The sequence below is a fragment of the Euprymna scolopes genome, chromosome 3 (assembly GCF_053919585.1).
Source record: "Euprymna scolopes isolate OS-2025 chromosome 3, ASM5391958v1, whole genome shotgun sequence".
Classification (NCBI taxonomy): domain Eukaryota; kingdom Metazoa; phylum Mollusca; class Cephalopoda; order Sepiida; family Sepiolidae; genus Euprymna; species Euprymna scolopes.
The window spans coordinates 138,056,551-138,070,582 of NC_136484.1; the positions used below are offsets into that span (position 1 = coordinate 138,056,551).

General features: G+C 29.8%; 1 protein-coding gene across 3 annotated transcripts in view; it reads left to right on the forward strand.

Annotated features, from left to right (window-relative positions):
* LOC145259194 (ADP-ribosylation factor GTPase-activating protein 1-like) overlaps positions 1-14,032 on the forward strand; it is a 175,767-nt gene that overhangs the window by 146,728 nt on the left and 15,007 nt on the right. Inside the window, exon 9 of one of the 3 annotated variants that reach the window (XM_080116977.1) lies at positions 9,237-9,296. The exons of the other annotated variants lie outside the window; for them this stretch is intronic. Coding sequence (XP_079973103.1) covers positions 9,237-9,296 — 60 coding nt within the window. The remainder of the gene's footprint in view (positions 1-9,236; positions 9,297-14,032) is intronic. 3 annotated transcript variants of the gene reach the window in all.

Here is a 14,032-nt window from a genome sequence, read left to right on the forward strand (position 1 = left end):
CTTGTGTTCAGAAAAAAAATGAAATTTACTTTTTTAATTCCAAGATCTTTATTTTTTAATTGATATTTATCATCTGATTGATTTCATAACACCTTGTGAATTATGATTAAAGCCCAAAGTTAGGGTAATTAACTAGATCTTGGTATTGTTGATTGTCATCCTTTACAAGGATTAGTGATGTTGAGGAATATCTATAAGTGGAATTATATGAACATCAGAGAACCCCTGCACAGATTAATAAACATTTTGCCAAAGTTACTCATTTTAGCAGAGGTTTAGTAATGACTTAAAGGAATTTTAGTTCATTATTGAACCCTGACGAGACGAGTAACTTTGAGATGTTAGTTAATCTATGTAGGGTTTTCCTGGTGTTTATATAATTTCATTTATGATAGCTTTATTGATTATATTGAGCACTTCTGAAAAATAGTTTTTTTTTTTTTTTTTTTTTTTTTTTTGTTAGTTTGATACATTTGAACTTAAAATAAGCATCAAGTGTGCTTGAAAGCCAAATCACAACACAATATTAGGAAAATAGTTTTTTAATATTTCACTTGTTTGAAATTTATAATTTACATGTATTTTGGAGTCAAACTCCATCCTCAGTATGTTTTCTTTTTTTTTTTTTTTTTTGCTATGTTATAAAGTTGGAGAGAAAAAAGTTTGTAAAAATCTGCATGTTGTCTCTCAGCAGTTGTATTTTGAAATGTTGGAACAGTGCGTTGGCTACGCGAGATTAACGTCAATTAACATGACAAGAAAGAAGAGGAAAATGAAGAAAGAAAACATACTGAGGATGGAGTTTGACTCCGAAATATAGTTAAATTATAAATTTCAAACAAGTAAAATATTTGCTTATTTTCCTAATATTGCGTTGTGATTTGGTTTTCAAGTGCACTTGATGCATATTTTATTCAAATTAAATCAACGCTTCTATAACGGAACTCACACCCTTGACATTTGAACTTATTTAATCGTGTGTGTGTATATATATATAAGCAGAAAGAGGTTAACTTTAGATTTTGTCTTTTTTGTTTGTAACTAGTTTTACAAACTCATTTTTTCCTGATCCAAACAATTTCACATAAATACAATAGGTAACTCAACCGGTCACCATTTTTTTCCTAGTATTTATTTATGAATAATATGAGAATTTCATTTGTTATTACTTCATGTACACCTATATCAGCTTAAAAAAATGTACAATGGATGAGTATAAATAAAAATATTTGTCAAAAAATTGGTGTATTCAATAATGTTCATGAATAAATCCAAGAGAAATTAACAATGTTTTTCTCTTACTTCCTAAATCAATCATCTGCATGGCTGTATCAATCAGACCATAATCAAATTTACTCAAGTTTTGTTTTATTATATTAAATATTTAGTAATATTGTATTTTCTTTACTCAGTTTGTGTTAAAACCGAGTAAAGAAAATATTTTATTACTAAATATTTAATATGATAAAACAAAACTTAAAATTGTTTTCAGATAAGCTTTGCTAGTCCAGTTTAAAATAAATTAGTTCATTTTTTTAATGCTTGATATTCTGTTGTACAGAAATTGAATTAAGATGTCATTTATTAAAATAATTTTCACAAAAAATTACATTTCAACAAATTATGAAATTATGTTCTTAATTTGAGATGAAGAAATTCTAGACTGAGAGAATTTTTATGTGTAATTTGTGATCTGCCATGGACGTTCCTCTGGTAATCAGATAAGATTAGACCTTGTGCCATATCTAATTCTCATGAGACAAGTAAAGAGATGAATTACAGTAAGATTTCAGAATATTTAGCAATTGAGAATTTTAAATGATTGTAATTTGTAAATAAAGAAATAAAGGTAGATAATTTATAGCAAACAAATAACATTCTCTGCCAACGTGTATGCTTTTAATGTGGAAACGGCAATATTTTTTGTTTCAGAATTTTATTTCAGTGCTCATATGAAACACGAAAAGCAAAATGGTGACTGTTGCAAACTTTAGCTGATTTCATGCTGTAAAAAATGTACATGCCCCCAAAACTTAGTCCAAGTGGCAAGCCCTCCTCCTCTTCCCAACAAAAATCCTAGTAAAACCACTCTTATTTTATCAAAATTAAACAATAATCTCGATCACCATTTTTTTTTCTGGGTGTTGAAAAAATACATGAACCTTGAAATAATTACAATTTGTACACATTAAAAGTATACAGGTCGGTATAAAATTTAATTCTATTGCGTTTGCTATATATTATTTGGATTTATTTTTTGTTTGAGAGTTTCTGACTGTTAATTATTCTGTAATCTATACTTCAACCTACATTTTTTATAATTATATATATATTATCATCATTTGTATTTTGTGCTGTGTGTGTGTATATATATATATATATATATATATATATATATATATATATATGGCACAATCACGTTGACACACTGGTTCTCGCCAGATCACCGAAGTTAAGCAATGTTGAGGCTGGCCAATACCAGATGGGTGACCATTTGGGAAGGCTAGGTGCTGTATGTACTGCGCCGAATCATAGAAATTTCCAGCCTGGTATTTGGGGGCGCATTAATTCACTGGGAGAGATGTATCCCCAGTCTTCGTTAAGACATGCATCTAGGAGAAAGTAACTGTGATGTAAAAACCTGTGATCTATTGTATACTCTGTCTTGTGGCAGTCATCTGCACCGCTAAAGGTTGTCAGTAATACAAAAAAGTGTGGTTGGTTCTACGCAAAGCCTTCCCCACTATAAACAATTCATCTGTGAATTTCTGAGCAACTTAATTGTTGAAATCGACAGAGTCCATTTTTTATATATATATATATATATATATATGAAAAAATATGCTTATTCACTTTTTCTTTAGACCAATCCTTTAATTTATGAAGCTCGATGTAACTATAGAACATATACAAATAAATGACAAAAGTCTATATTCCAAATTTCGAGATGTTGTCCATCTTACTGTTTATTTTAAGCATGCTGAAATGTTCAATTCTTGATAGCACCCGATTCATAGCACAGAATCATTTTTTTAATTTATTCCGCCCATAATTCATCAGAAGAAAAGGAATCATCAACTTTAAAAGAAAATAAAGGAATACGAGTATGATTACAAAATCTGAAAATCGGAAATTAAGTTGCAATTGTTTTCTTTTAGTTATCCCATTTTCGTTATTGACTATTTTTATAACTACATTGGACTATTTTTATTTTGACTTTTAACAAAGTATGTGAATAAAAAAAGATGAGTGCTTGTCTATAAGAGAATAAATAAATAAATATATATATATATATATATATATATATATATATATATAAAATTATTGCAGTTATATACAGCATAATCATGTTAACATACTGGGTCTCATTAGTTCACCAAAGTTAAGCAATATTGATCCTTGTCAGTACAAAATGGGTGACTTTTAGAATACCAGGTGCTGTATGTAGGACGACCTCGACACCTCCATACAAGAACTGAAATCTTAATGTTATCTCCCTTGATGGAGATATACAGGTGGTTGGGAAGTGCGTGAATTTAAAATTCCTTTGACGCTTTCTCCTTTGGAGGGAGCTGGTTCAACCACGACTTTTGTAATATATGTCATTAAGTCCCGTTAGTTGAAAAATGATGTCCTAGCAAGCAAGATCTATTGAATAGTCAGACTGTCAGAAATGAATCATCAAAATTTTTTAGAAAACTTCAAAATTGTATTAAGTTTTGAGACATTGTGCTGAACAAAGATGGCGGTGTAGTTCAGATCAGTAACCAAGATGGCGGCCAAGAATCAAATGCGGTCCATGGCGTAGTTAACGGCAAACTGATTGAATCCAAAATTCGACAATTTTTTAATAATTTTGAAATGTTTTCATTGGTAGTTTAGCACAGCCGGTGGTTATAAAAATGATTGGCGAATCCATTCGTCTCATACCCCCATTAGGAGTCAAAAACATTTTACATGTATTAAAAAAAAGAAAAGAAAAGAAAAATAAGGAACATGATGATTTGTACTGAAACTCATTCAATATTAAAAAAAAAAAGAATTCACAATAGAAAGTTGTTTATGTGTTAAAAGTAATTAAACATTTTGTTGTTTCATTGATTTTAAAGACTAACATGCGTTCATTATTTACTTATAAATTACATTTAAAAAGAAGAAAAGAAAGGAACACAATTTATAGTAAACTTTATTCAATATAAATAAAAATTATGCATTTTTATGTTTAATAAAGCAATATTTTTAGCGTAAATTTTACATGCAATACTTCAATACTTACTTCGCACATATTAACATTTTTCATGAATTTTTTTTTAACACGTAGATATACATTTTTATTCTTTTAGAGATTAACTTTGGTCTGCTATCTTTCAAACACAATCAAAATTTAGATGTAAATTAAAAAATAATTATGATAAGCCTCTTTTAAGAAGCATAGGGACCTGTTTTTTTTTGGGGGGGGGGTCCAGTTATTTTTTCCCCATACCTATCGTTTCGATTTCCCTGTTTACTTTAGCAACTTGACATAAGTTCTTTTTTGGACCAAATAAAAGCTTTAGATTCCGTTAAAATACAAAACTTATCCAGCTAGGTAGAAGAGTAACATTTTGCTTTTGGTAACATTTATTTATTATATTTGAATTATTGATCTTTTTTTTTTCTCCCCTTTGTTGGATTCTCTGCTAAATCCTCGAAAACGGTTTTATTATTTGACTTTATCTACTTCCTATTCTTTCTTGGGACTCATGACCAGATTCACAGGACCAAACTCAATGACGTCACCAAGTTATATAACTTTAGTGCTTAGGTCATTTTAATATTACAGAGGGCCGTGGTTCAACCCATATAGGGTGAATGACTTACAACAAACAAAATTTATACAGTTCAGATCAATTTAAATAGAAATCAATTTCCAAAGCAAACATTTAATTTTTTAAATTACAATAGAGCTATTGATAAAGTATTAAATAAAGGTTATATCATTCTAGGATTTAATGACAGTTTTAGAAAAAAATAACTCTTACACATGTTTCTTAAGTCACAATAAGAATTTACAGTTCAGTTCTTTATCTAACTCTGATGTGGGAGAACATTTTGTGAAACATGGCACCAGACGCCCATTAAAATGCACCTACATTTACCCCATGAGGTTTTTTACACTGTAGCACACAATGACACATTTGAAGATGGCAGATGTATGTGTAGCACAGTTTCAAATAAGTGACAAGAGTGCAGAGACTGAAATACACTGGATTAAAAAAGTGGAAAAGTTGAGTCTATAGTTAAGATTGTTGTGTTTTTCTTATAGTTGAAGTTTAAAAAAATAAACCAAAAATGAAAGTAAAAAGACTCTATGGCAACATTGGATAGATATAGGTAGTAATTTATCATATGAAAATTTTGTGCTTAGTCTGGGTTTTAAATAAAAATAAATAAATAAAAAGAAGAAAAAAAAACTGGATTGGGGCATAAGGGAGTTGGGGGTAGTTTTTATATAAATGCCATTAAGAGCAATCCATTTCATCACGTTATTTTATCTCTTGTCTCTTTCTCTTTTATCTGATTCATTATTTTATGACAATAACGTGTATAAACTATGGGGTTGGTGCTATCAACTTATTCACAAAGTAGAAAAGCTTAAATTTCTGTAATTTTGTGTCACAAACAAGATATTAAATGAAAAGAATGTTCCAGAACGAAATGTTGCCACATTTTATACATTTTTTTAATGCTGTAATGCATCACCAAATAAACCATTAATAATTCTGTGGATGCTTCAGACATAAACTCTTTAAACAAATTGGAAAGCATTTTTTTTATTTTAAGTTTAAAATGACTTTATTTACTTGAATATATAGGGTACACTTTGATATATTCAAAATATATTAAATTGAATTTCAAATATTCAAATAAATTTTCAGAAATCAATGTTCTAATACATACTGTATATGATAGTTATTTCTTTGTAAGATATTCAAAGCAAGAACTTATCTTACCACAGCTGTAAAAACTTTCCCTTTTCATGTATGCCTAACAGTAGGATAATGTTCATGAACAGTTCCTTTCCAAAAATTTTTTATCTCTGAAACACATTACCACAAGACTGCAAATTTCAGTATATGTGCTGAATAACAAAATTTATGGTTATTCATAATGAATATTTTGCTAAATACATTTCCTCTGAAGATATGAGTCATGCATTGAAAAGTCATGGGTTAAGGAAAGAACTTAAATTTCTTGTACTCCGTGTTTTAAACAATAAGTTTTTTTTTGTCCAAAATTCTATATTTTTACTTCACAGAATTTAATTATAAATCCTACAATTTATATATATATATATATATATATATATATATATATATATATAATGAAAATAAAATTTTGTTTTCATATATTCAATTAATGTCACTTTATTTACATTATGCACTCAGTGCTGAGTACATATTTTTTACCTCCAATTTCCAAAATTTATTATAGGATGTAAAATATAAGAATATAAAAGGTAATATCGTGTCAACAGGAGGACATAGTTCCTCTTAATCCCTGGCAATTCCGGTTATCCTTGCTAATATATATATAATAAAAGTAATACTTTTTTTTATTTTCTGTTATATTTTTTTTGTTTTGCATGTTTTCTGTTGTCACACATTGCGGTATTTTATGTTGCTTATTTATTTTGCTTGCAAAGATTGGTTCATTAGATCCCTTCCATACCCAATTTTTGCTGTAGAATAAAAAAAAAGGGGGGTGAAAGATATCAAACATTACTTTACACTCAGATTACTTGAATATATTTCCATTAAAAGTTTATATTAAGTTCTTGAAGATTAGCAGAGTAATGACTGGTTTGTTTTTTATGCATAATAAAAGCAAAACAAGTTAGGTGTCAAATATGTCACAGAAAAAAAAATATTATTCAATGTAAAAGATTACACTGAAATTTCAAATAAGACTATGAAAATTTTTATTGAAAGTTTTTTTTTTTTTTTTTTTTTTTTTTTTAATCCAATCCTCGCTTGTGCAACAGTAGCACAATAGCAGATTGATAATTAGATGCATCTACAAACCCAATGCATTAGGTTGGAGGATTTTCTGAAAGCACTGCGTTTGCTCAGGCTATCCTAAGAACGAATCAGCTACTCTGGTCTGATCATACAGAGTGTAGATCTTCCAGAATAAATGGTTACACAAGCATATTGTTGTGAATCACAGAAAGGTTGATTGACCAAAATTTGGAAGCAAGTAAATAGAGAATACAAGAACATACAGATTGGATTTTAGAGACAGGTGACCTGTTAAACCATGAAAACTGGGAAGTGAGCTTGCAAATTATCAAAACGCATCCAACTCTTGGACAATCAAAATATGATAAATAAATAGTGAAAAGTTAATATTCTTACAAACTAAAAATGAAATTTGACATTTAGATATAAAGCATATTCAGTTTTCTTTTAAAACAAATTTTACAGCATGAAAATTAGACGACCTTGTCTGAACATGCCATGAATATTTAATATTATTTTTACTGAAGAGTTATATATTCATACCATCTAAAATACATAGTGGGAGGTTGTATAATTTGTATTATTTATTCTCTACATCCGATTTTTTGATAGAACACCTTTCAAATAATTTAGAATGTGCCTCAAAGTTTAATGCGGATTCTTTCTCTGTTTTCAGCAAGTCCCATTTGACTTAGCTCTTAGAAGTATTAGTGATGATATACATAAAGACCAACCAACCTTCCTTATGTAGACAGAAGAGCTGGCTTAACTCACTCTGGATGAACATAACTACAGCTCAAGTCATGTACACAGAATGAAAATTTTGTATATAATATTAATCATTATTGTATAGAAAAGTAATATTTCAATTTTTAGTGAAAACGTGTGTGTATGTATATATATATATATATATATATATATATATATATATACACACACACACTAACATTTCGGCCCGGCGTTGCCCGGGTGTTTGGAGGTGTGTGTTGAGCAAAAAAAAAAAAAAAAGTGGTAGTAGGAAGGCAGGCTCGAACCTGTACCGCAAAGGAGGAAAAGAACTGAGGAAAAAACGTGATGTCTTTGCTGTTACGCCCACCGCCAAATCGGAAGTGTCGTAGATTTAAATTAAAGCTAGACAATCGAAAAGAGAGGATGACTTTCGAAAATATCTGTGAAAAAAGCGACCCCTTCCTGTAGAAAAGTGCCCAGTTGAAGGTGAAGATATTAATGTTTTTAGCCAATTTTTCGGTATTTGTCGTCTGAAGGGTCGAGCTTCAAAACAATACTGATCTTGTGAAAATCTGTCGCCTCTGTCAAAAGTTTTAAGCAGACATGCAAACATACATACATTTATATATTGGTAGCTCAAATTTTCGACCCAAACCAATTAAAAAGCTTGCCCTATCTCTGAATACCCTTTATGTAAAATTTCAAATGTTTAGACCAGAAATTGTCTGAGTAATTTGGTAGAGATCGCAGAGGTCAATTTTTTAAAAGTTTGACCCCTATTATGACCCCTTAACATTTATTGTTTCGGGCTCAAATGAAGTGAAGTTAGATCCATGTCCAAGGAACCTATATCTAAAATTTCAAGTGTTTAGACCCAAAATTGTCGGAGGAGTTTGGTAGAGTTTTCAAAGGTCAAATCATTGAACTTTGAACCCTTAACAGCTAAATTTCTGGCTGAAAACCGATCAAAGATTTTCCCAAATCTCAATACCCTGTGTATCAAATTTCGAGTCTATAGACTTAAAATTGAGTTATTGCGCAGGGAAATGTACACACACATGTTCACTTTTATATATAGATAGATATATGATAAGAATAAAGAAAATAAATATAATTGTTATTAAATAGAAAAGTAATATTTCAAGTTTAAATGAAAACAAAAATATTTTTGTTTTCATCTAAACTTGACATATTACTTTTCTATGCAAAAACAATTACTATTATATATACGGGAAAAACTAAAATTACTTATATATTCATCAATGTTTCACCATTATTTCAAGACTTATCATTGGAGATATTAAGACTCACTGATCTTATATAAGCAGAAAATGTTTTCGGCCTTAGTGTTAGTTTTAAATTATTTATATATGGATAATAATGAGAAATAATTATAGATTTAATTTGAACCATTTTTGCAAATTGCTTTATTAATGGCACCCCAACATTTTTCTTTTGTTTTCTGCATGTTGTTGCTGCTCATTGTTGTCATCACTTTGATCACAGGTTATCGAGGGCAAACTTTTTGATGAGGTCACTTCAACTATGTCTGATTGGGCAGATAAAGTAAGTCAGAAAGATCCATTCATCATTTATGGTTATCTGACAATTTTCAATGTCTTTGTTTTATTTATTTATTTTTCTTGACAGCTTTTTAAAATCTTGTGCTAACAACCACAAGTTTTGCTTTTCAAATTTTATGTTTTATATGATGTGCAATATTTTCATTGACCTTTGCTTATTAATGATATATCATCTTCATCGATACTCCATTTGGCTTATCAAAGCTCTACATTTTTTTTATTACAATTTTAAAATGAATTTACAATTTTATATCATTAGTCATCAGACTTGCAAGGTATAATAATCCGACTCCTATGATCCCAAAATTCTGATGCTTACTTCCTCTAAAATCTCTAACTTGATCTGTGCAATCCTGTTAGGCTATCTGGCATTGCCCACCCATTATTTATATATATATATATATATATATGTATATATATATATATATATATATATATATATATATATACCCTTGAATACAACCCATTCAGCATAATGGTTAGTGTTCGTTGAAGAACAGGAAAACTGAATTTTAATCTTTAGTTAAGTCTTACCAAGGACTCTAATGTTGTACTTGTTAAACATTCAGTATAATAAGCTGACAATCAAGAGTAAGTGGAGCAATCAAGAGAACGGACTGTTGCTCTTTACATTTCTGTGTAGTAGCCAATGAAAAGGCAGCCTTTCAGTTGTCTTTGATTCTGGATGATCAATGTCTATTTATATTTTTTTAATTCAAAAACAAAACAATTATAACCATCTACAAAGAAGTTTTACCCATCACAAAATGTTTGCACATTTATGCTTACTGAAGTTAAGCAACATTGAGCCTGGCTAGTACCAGATGGCTGATCATTTGGGAATTCTAGTCGCTGTATGTGCTTTCCACTTGTCATTGTTTCCAGTTGTCTTGAACCTCCACTTGCCACTGGTATTTAACAATGTCGACTCAGGAGAGGTGTGGTTGGATATTGCACAACTCTTGCCACAAAAATTTCACGCACAGGCACCCCTTCATAGTCTGTTAAGATTGAATGGAAGCTATGACTTATGTATTGAATTTTTTTATTTACTATTGGTTAATTATTGAAATCCAAAATGCGTTAATATAAGAATTTTTAAAATATCTTTAAAAAAAATGTAATTATAAAAGTAAATCCAAAAGATGCATTTTTATTTCTTCATTTAATTTCTTTTAACCCATTAGTCATATTTCTTTTTCTTTGATTTATTACCAAAAATCTTTTATAAATACAACTATATATTTCAGCCAAATTACTTCCAAAGATTTACTTGATTTCATAGGATAGTTAGAGCATTCATTTTTGCTGTATATATTTATGGGTTAGTTATAAGAATTAGTAAAGATTTTTGATTGAACACTAGATTAAACTGATTGTACCCTTCCACTTTAGATTTTCACAGCATACTAAAAACTGAGACACCAGTGTTGCCAATATACATCAGACAGTAGATGTGATTTTTGAAAGAAACTGATCTTTGATTGATATCTCTGAAATATACAAATTATCCTTCTGGTCCTAAATAAAAAAGAACTATGGGTAATATAATGGGTGAATACTTAAAAACAACTAAACAAATAGGATTAATTACTTTGTGCTCCTTGACTTTGGGAGCATTTAAATTGTCAAAGAAATTTTCTGGATTTAAGATTCTTAGGTCATCTTCATGCATGAAAAGATTGAACCTCTCGGAAACTATTTATGTTCAATAATTTTATAGAATTTTAAGGAATGTTGACGTAACAAAATTAGTTTTAGAACACTTTCATTCAAACAAGAATTTAATGACCAAACGAAAAATGATAATAAAATTTAATTTCAAACCCTATTAAAAAAGAAATGAATAAAAAATCATACTTAAAAAAAAGATTATTTTTGAAATATTCTTTTTTTCTTGCTATATAATCAATGATATTGAATAGAATTAACAAATTTCTCATTCACTAATAAAATGTTTAATAGGGGTGAGAGTCAAAAGAAAATAGTTGTGATTATGAGTTGCATTATAAAACAGTTCAGCTCATAAAACATACCTTCTTTAGATAAATATAGATCATCAGTATAATAACAAACTAACTTTTCAATCTTTTTCTTTCCCTCTCTCATGTTTAATGATTGACTAAACCAAGTCCAAATAAAGCTCAAAACAACACTTTTGATTTAGTTGTATTAAATTTGTATCTGCTCATTTTTTTTTTTAATGTAAACATATATAAAAAAAAAGTGAATAATGGTTTTATATGCAACAGCACAACTTCCTTCCGCGTAAGCAGGTGCCAACATGGCTACATTTTCTTTAATAGATTTTCTAGGATTTAGGCCAGCAATGATAAGAATGAAACTAAAAAATCTGGGCTATCTGTTTCAATACTAGCATTTGTTTTAATGTTTCATTGTAATAAGCATTTTGCTATTATTATTAGCAAAAATGTGACCAGAGGTTGCATACTTTTGATAGTATATCACCCCACCTTCACATCACAGAAAAAAAAAAAAATCAGTCACATATTTTTTCTTGGCTGGGAGAATATCAGACTGAATGAATGAACTACATACACTGACCCCCAAAGGAGAAGTTAATGACTGAAATGATAATATCACAAACATATACTTTCATACTCTCATCAGGAGATAATCTTAGGAAGGATGATTTCATGACAACAGAACAGATATTACTCCTTCTTTACCATTTCACAAAGGAGATAATGCTTAAGTGAATAGTCTAATGACAATATAACAGATACTACACTATATACTTTGAATTGAGCATTGAAAGATAGTATACTAGCCTTAAATATTATAGTAAACGGAATTCAGTAATAAAATATATTACAGTAGTACAATTAATAGATGTATAGGTTCTGTTTCAGACAACAAATCTCTATCAGTAATAGATTGTTTACCATTTTGATATTGAAGCAATTTTTTTAGTTTTAGGCAACAAATAACAGAAGATCATCAACATGAAGATCATTATAAAAGCATGAATAAAATAAAAAAGAAAACAAATAATGAAATCGTTGTATATATGTGTATTACAACTCATGTGCGTGAAGAAAATGCATCAGGTGTAAGTTTGGGTGAATTTCAAGAAGCATGAACGTTCTAAAAGGATGCAGTATCTCGGCAGCCAACAACTGATGCAAACAGTTTGTTCCATGCTTTAACAATTCTGAGCATGAAATAATGTTTCCAGAAGTTATGGGATATCTGCTGATTTCTTACTTTGTAGGCATGTCAACATGTGTTAGACACAGAGACCAAAGAGATGTTCATTGTTAAGATGATTGTTAATTTTATAGGTATTAAGTCAAATACTAGACGTCAGAGCTTTGATGAATCCAAGTCTAGTTAAACAGAGCATTGCAGCGTCTGCTAGAGGGTATTTGCTTATTTGTATGGTCCTGAACGGTTTCCACTTGGTCAATGTTCTGAGCCAGAAATGTGTTCCAGACTGATAAAACAAAGCTGTATGGTTTGAATAAATGACTGGAGAGTCACTAAGAAAGCTCTTGCTAAGTGGTGCCAACACATCTTGAGTTTTATTTACCATTTTAGTGATGTTTCAGAATAGTGGAATTTGGGTTTATAAATCTGTGTCTATTTAAGTTGAAAAGTTCCTAAGGTGATGCCAACCAAAAATCTGTAGTGCAAAAATAATTTTTTTTTTTAAGTAGCATTTATCTTTCTATAATAACAATGTTGGGTAGACATAAGCGAGATTTTTGATTGAAGAGATGTAGAGTTAAGGAACGTCTTGGATTTGAATTGTTGAATCATTTATTATATGTTGAACTTAATTTCTCAGTGAACTGATTGAAAGACTTTAGTTCCTCATCTTCAAGTTGAAATCAAAGCGTATAAACTTTTGATCCATTTGTCGAGTGGTTTGCATGATCAGAGCAGAAAATTGACTTCGAAGGGAATTGGGCACAAGGTACAATTCATTTCAACAAGAATTTTCTTTTACCTGGTGATTGGCATGGAATGCATTACCCATGAATGCCATGTAAGCCAATTTTGGTATAGAAAACATCTGAGTGTCTCTACTGCAAAGCACCAAAAGAAGAAATGCTCAATTATGTTTTCTTTAAATGTCAGAAACTTTAATGGTTTTGAGTATGTCGATGAGATGACTCATATCGATTCCAAGCATCTTCTGTCAAGTTATGCTCAAGGGATAAGTTGTGGAGTGAATAAAAAAAGCCAGAAATAATCAATAAGATTTCATATATCTTTTACATTCTGCAAAAGTTCAATAATTCAGTATTTTTTTAGCGATCATTCATTATTTGGCAAAAAATGTGTTGCTTTTTTAATGTTGTGCTATACATCTATTTATTGAAAGTTTATAATTTTAGCTTGTTAATTGAGTCGTGATCTTGCCAGGCTGACGAAATGCCGTTTGCAAATAAGTGCTTTCATACCTTGAAAAAACACCAAGTCATAATAAAACTGTTGGGAGACAAATGATATTTATTCTGTTTAATCGTCTTTCAAATCACTTAACAGTAGGGTGGGAGTGAAGGAAACAGAAATTGATAATTATTGTTTAATCATTTTTTAAATACACATTTTCACACTTCTAGTGCTTCCAAAGAACTGTCGACTTCTCTCACTCTCTCTTTGAGTCATGTGATGTCACATCTATTTCTATCAATTCCCACCCCACAGCTGAGTAAAAACTACCCTTGTGTTCACAAAGTTAATCAAAAC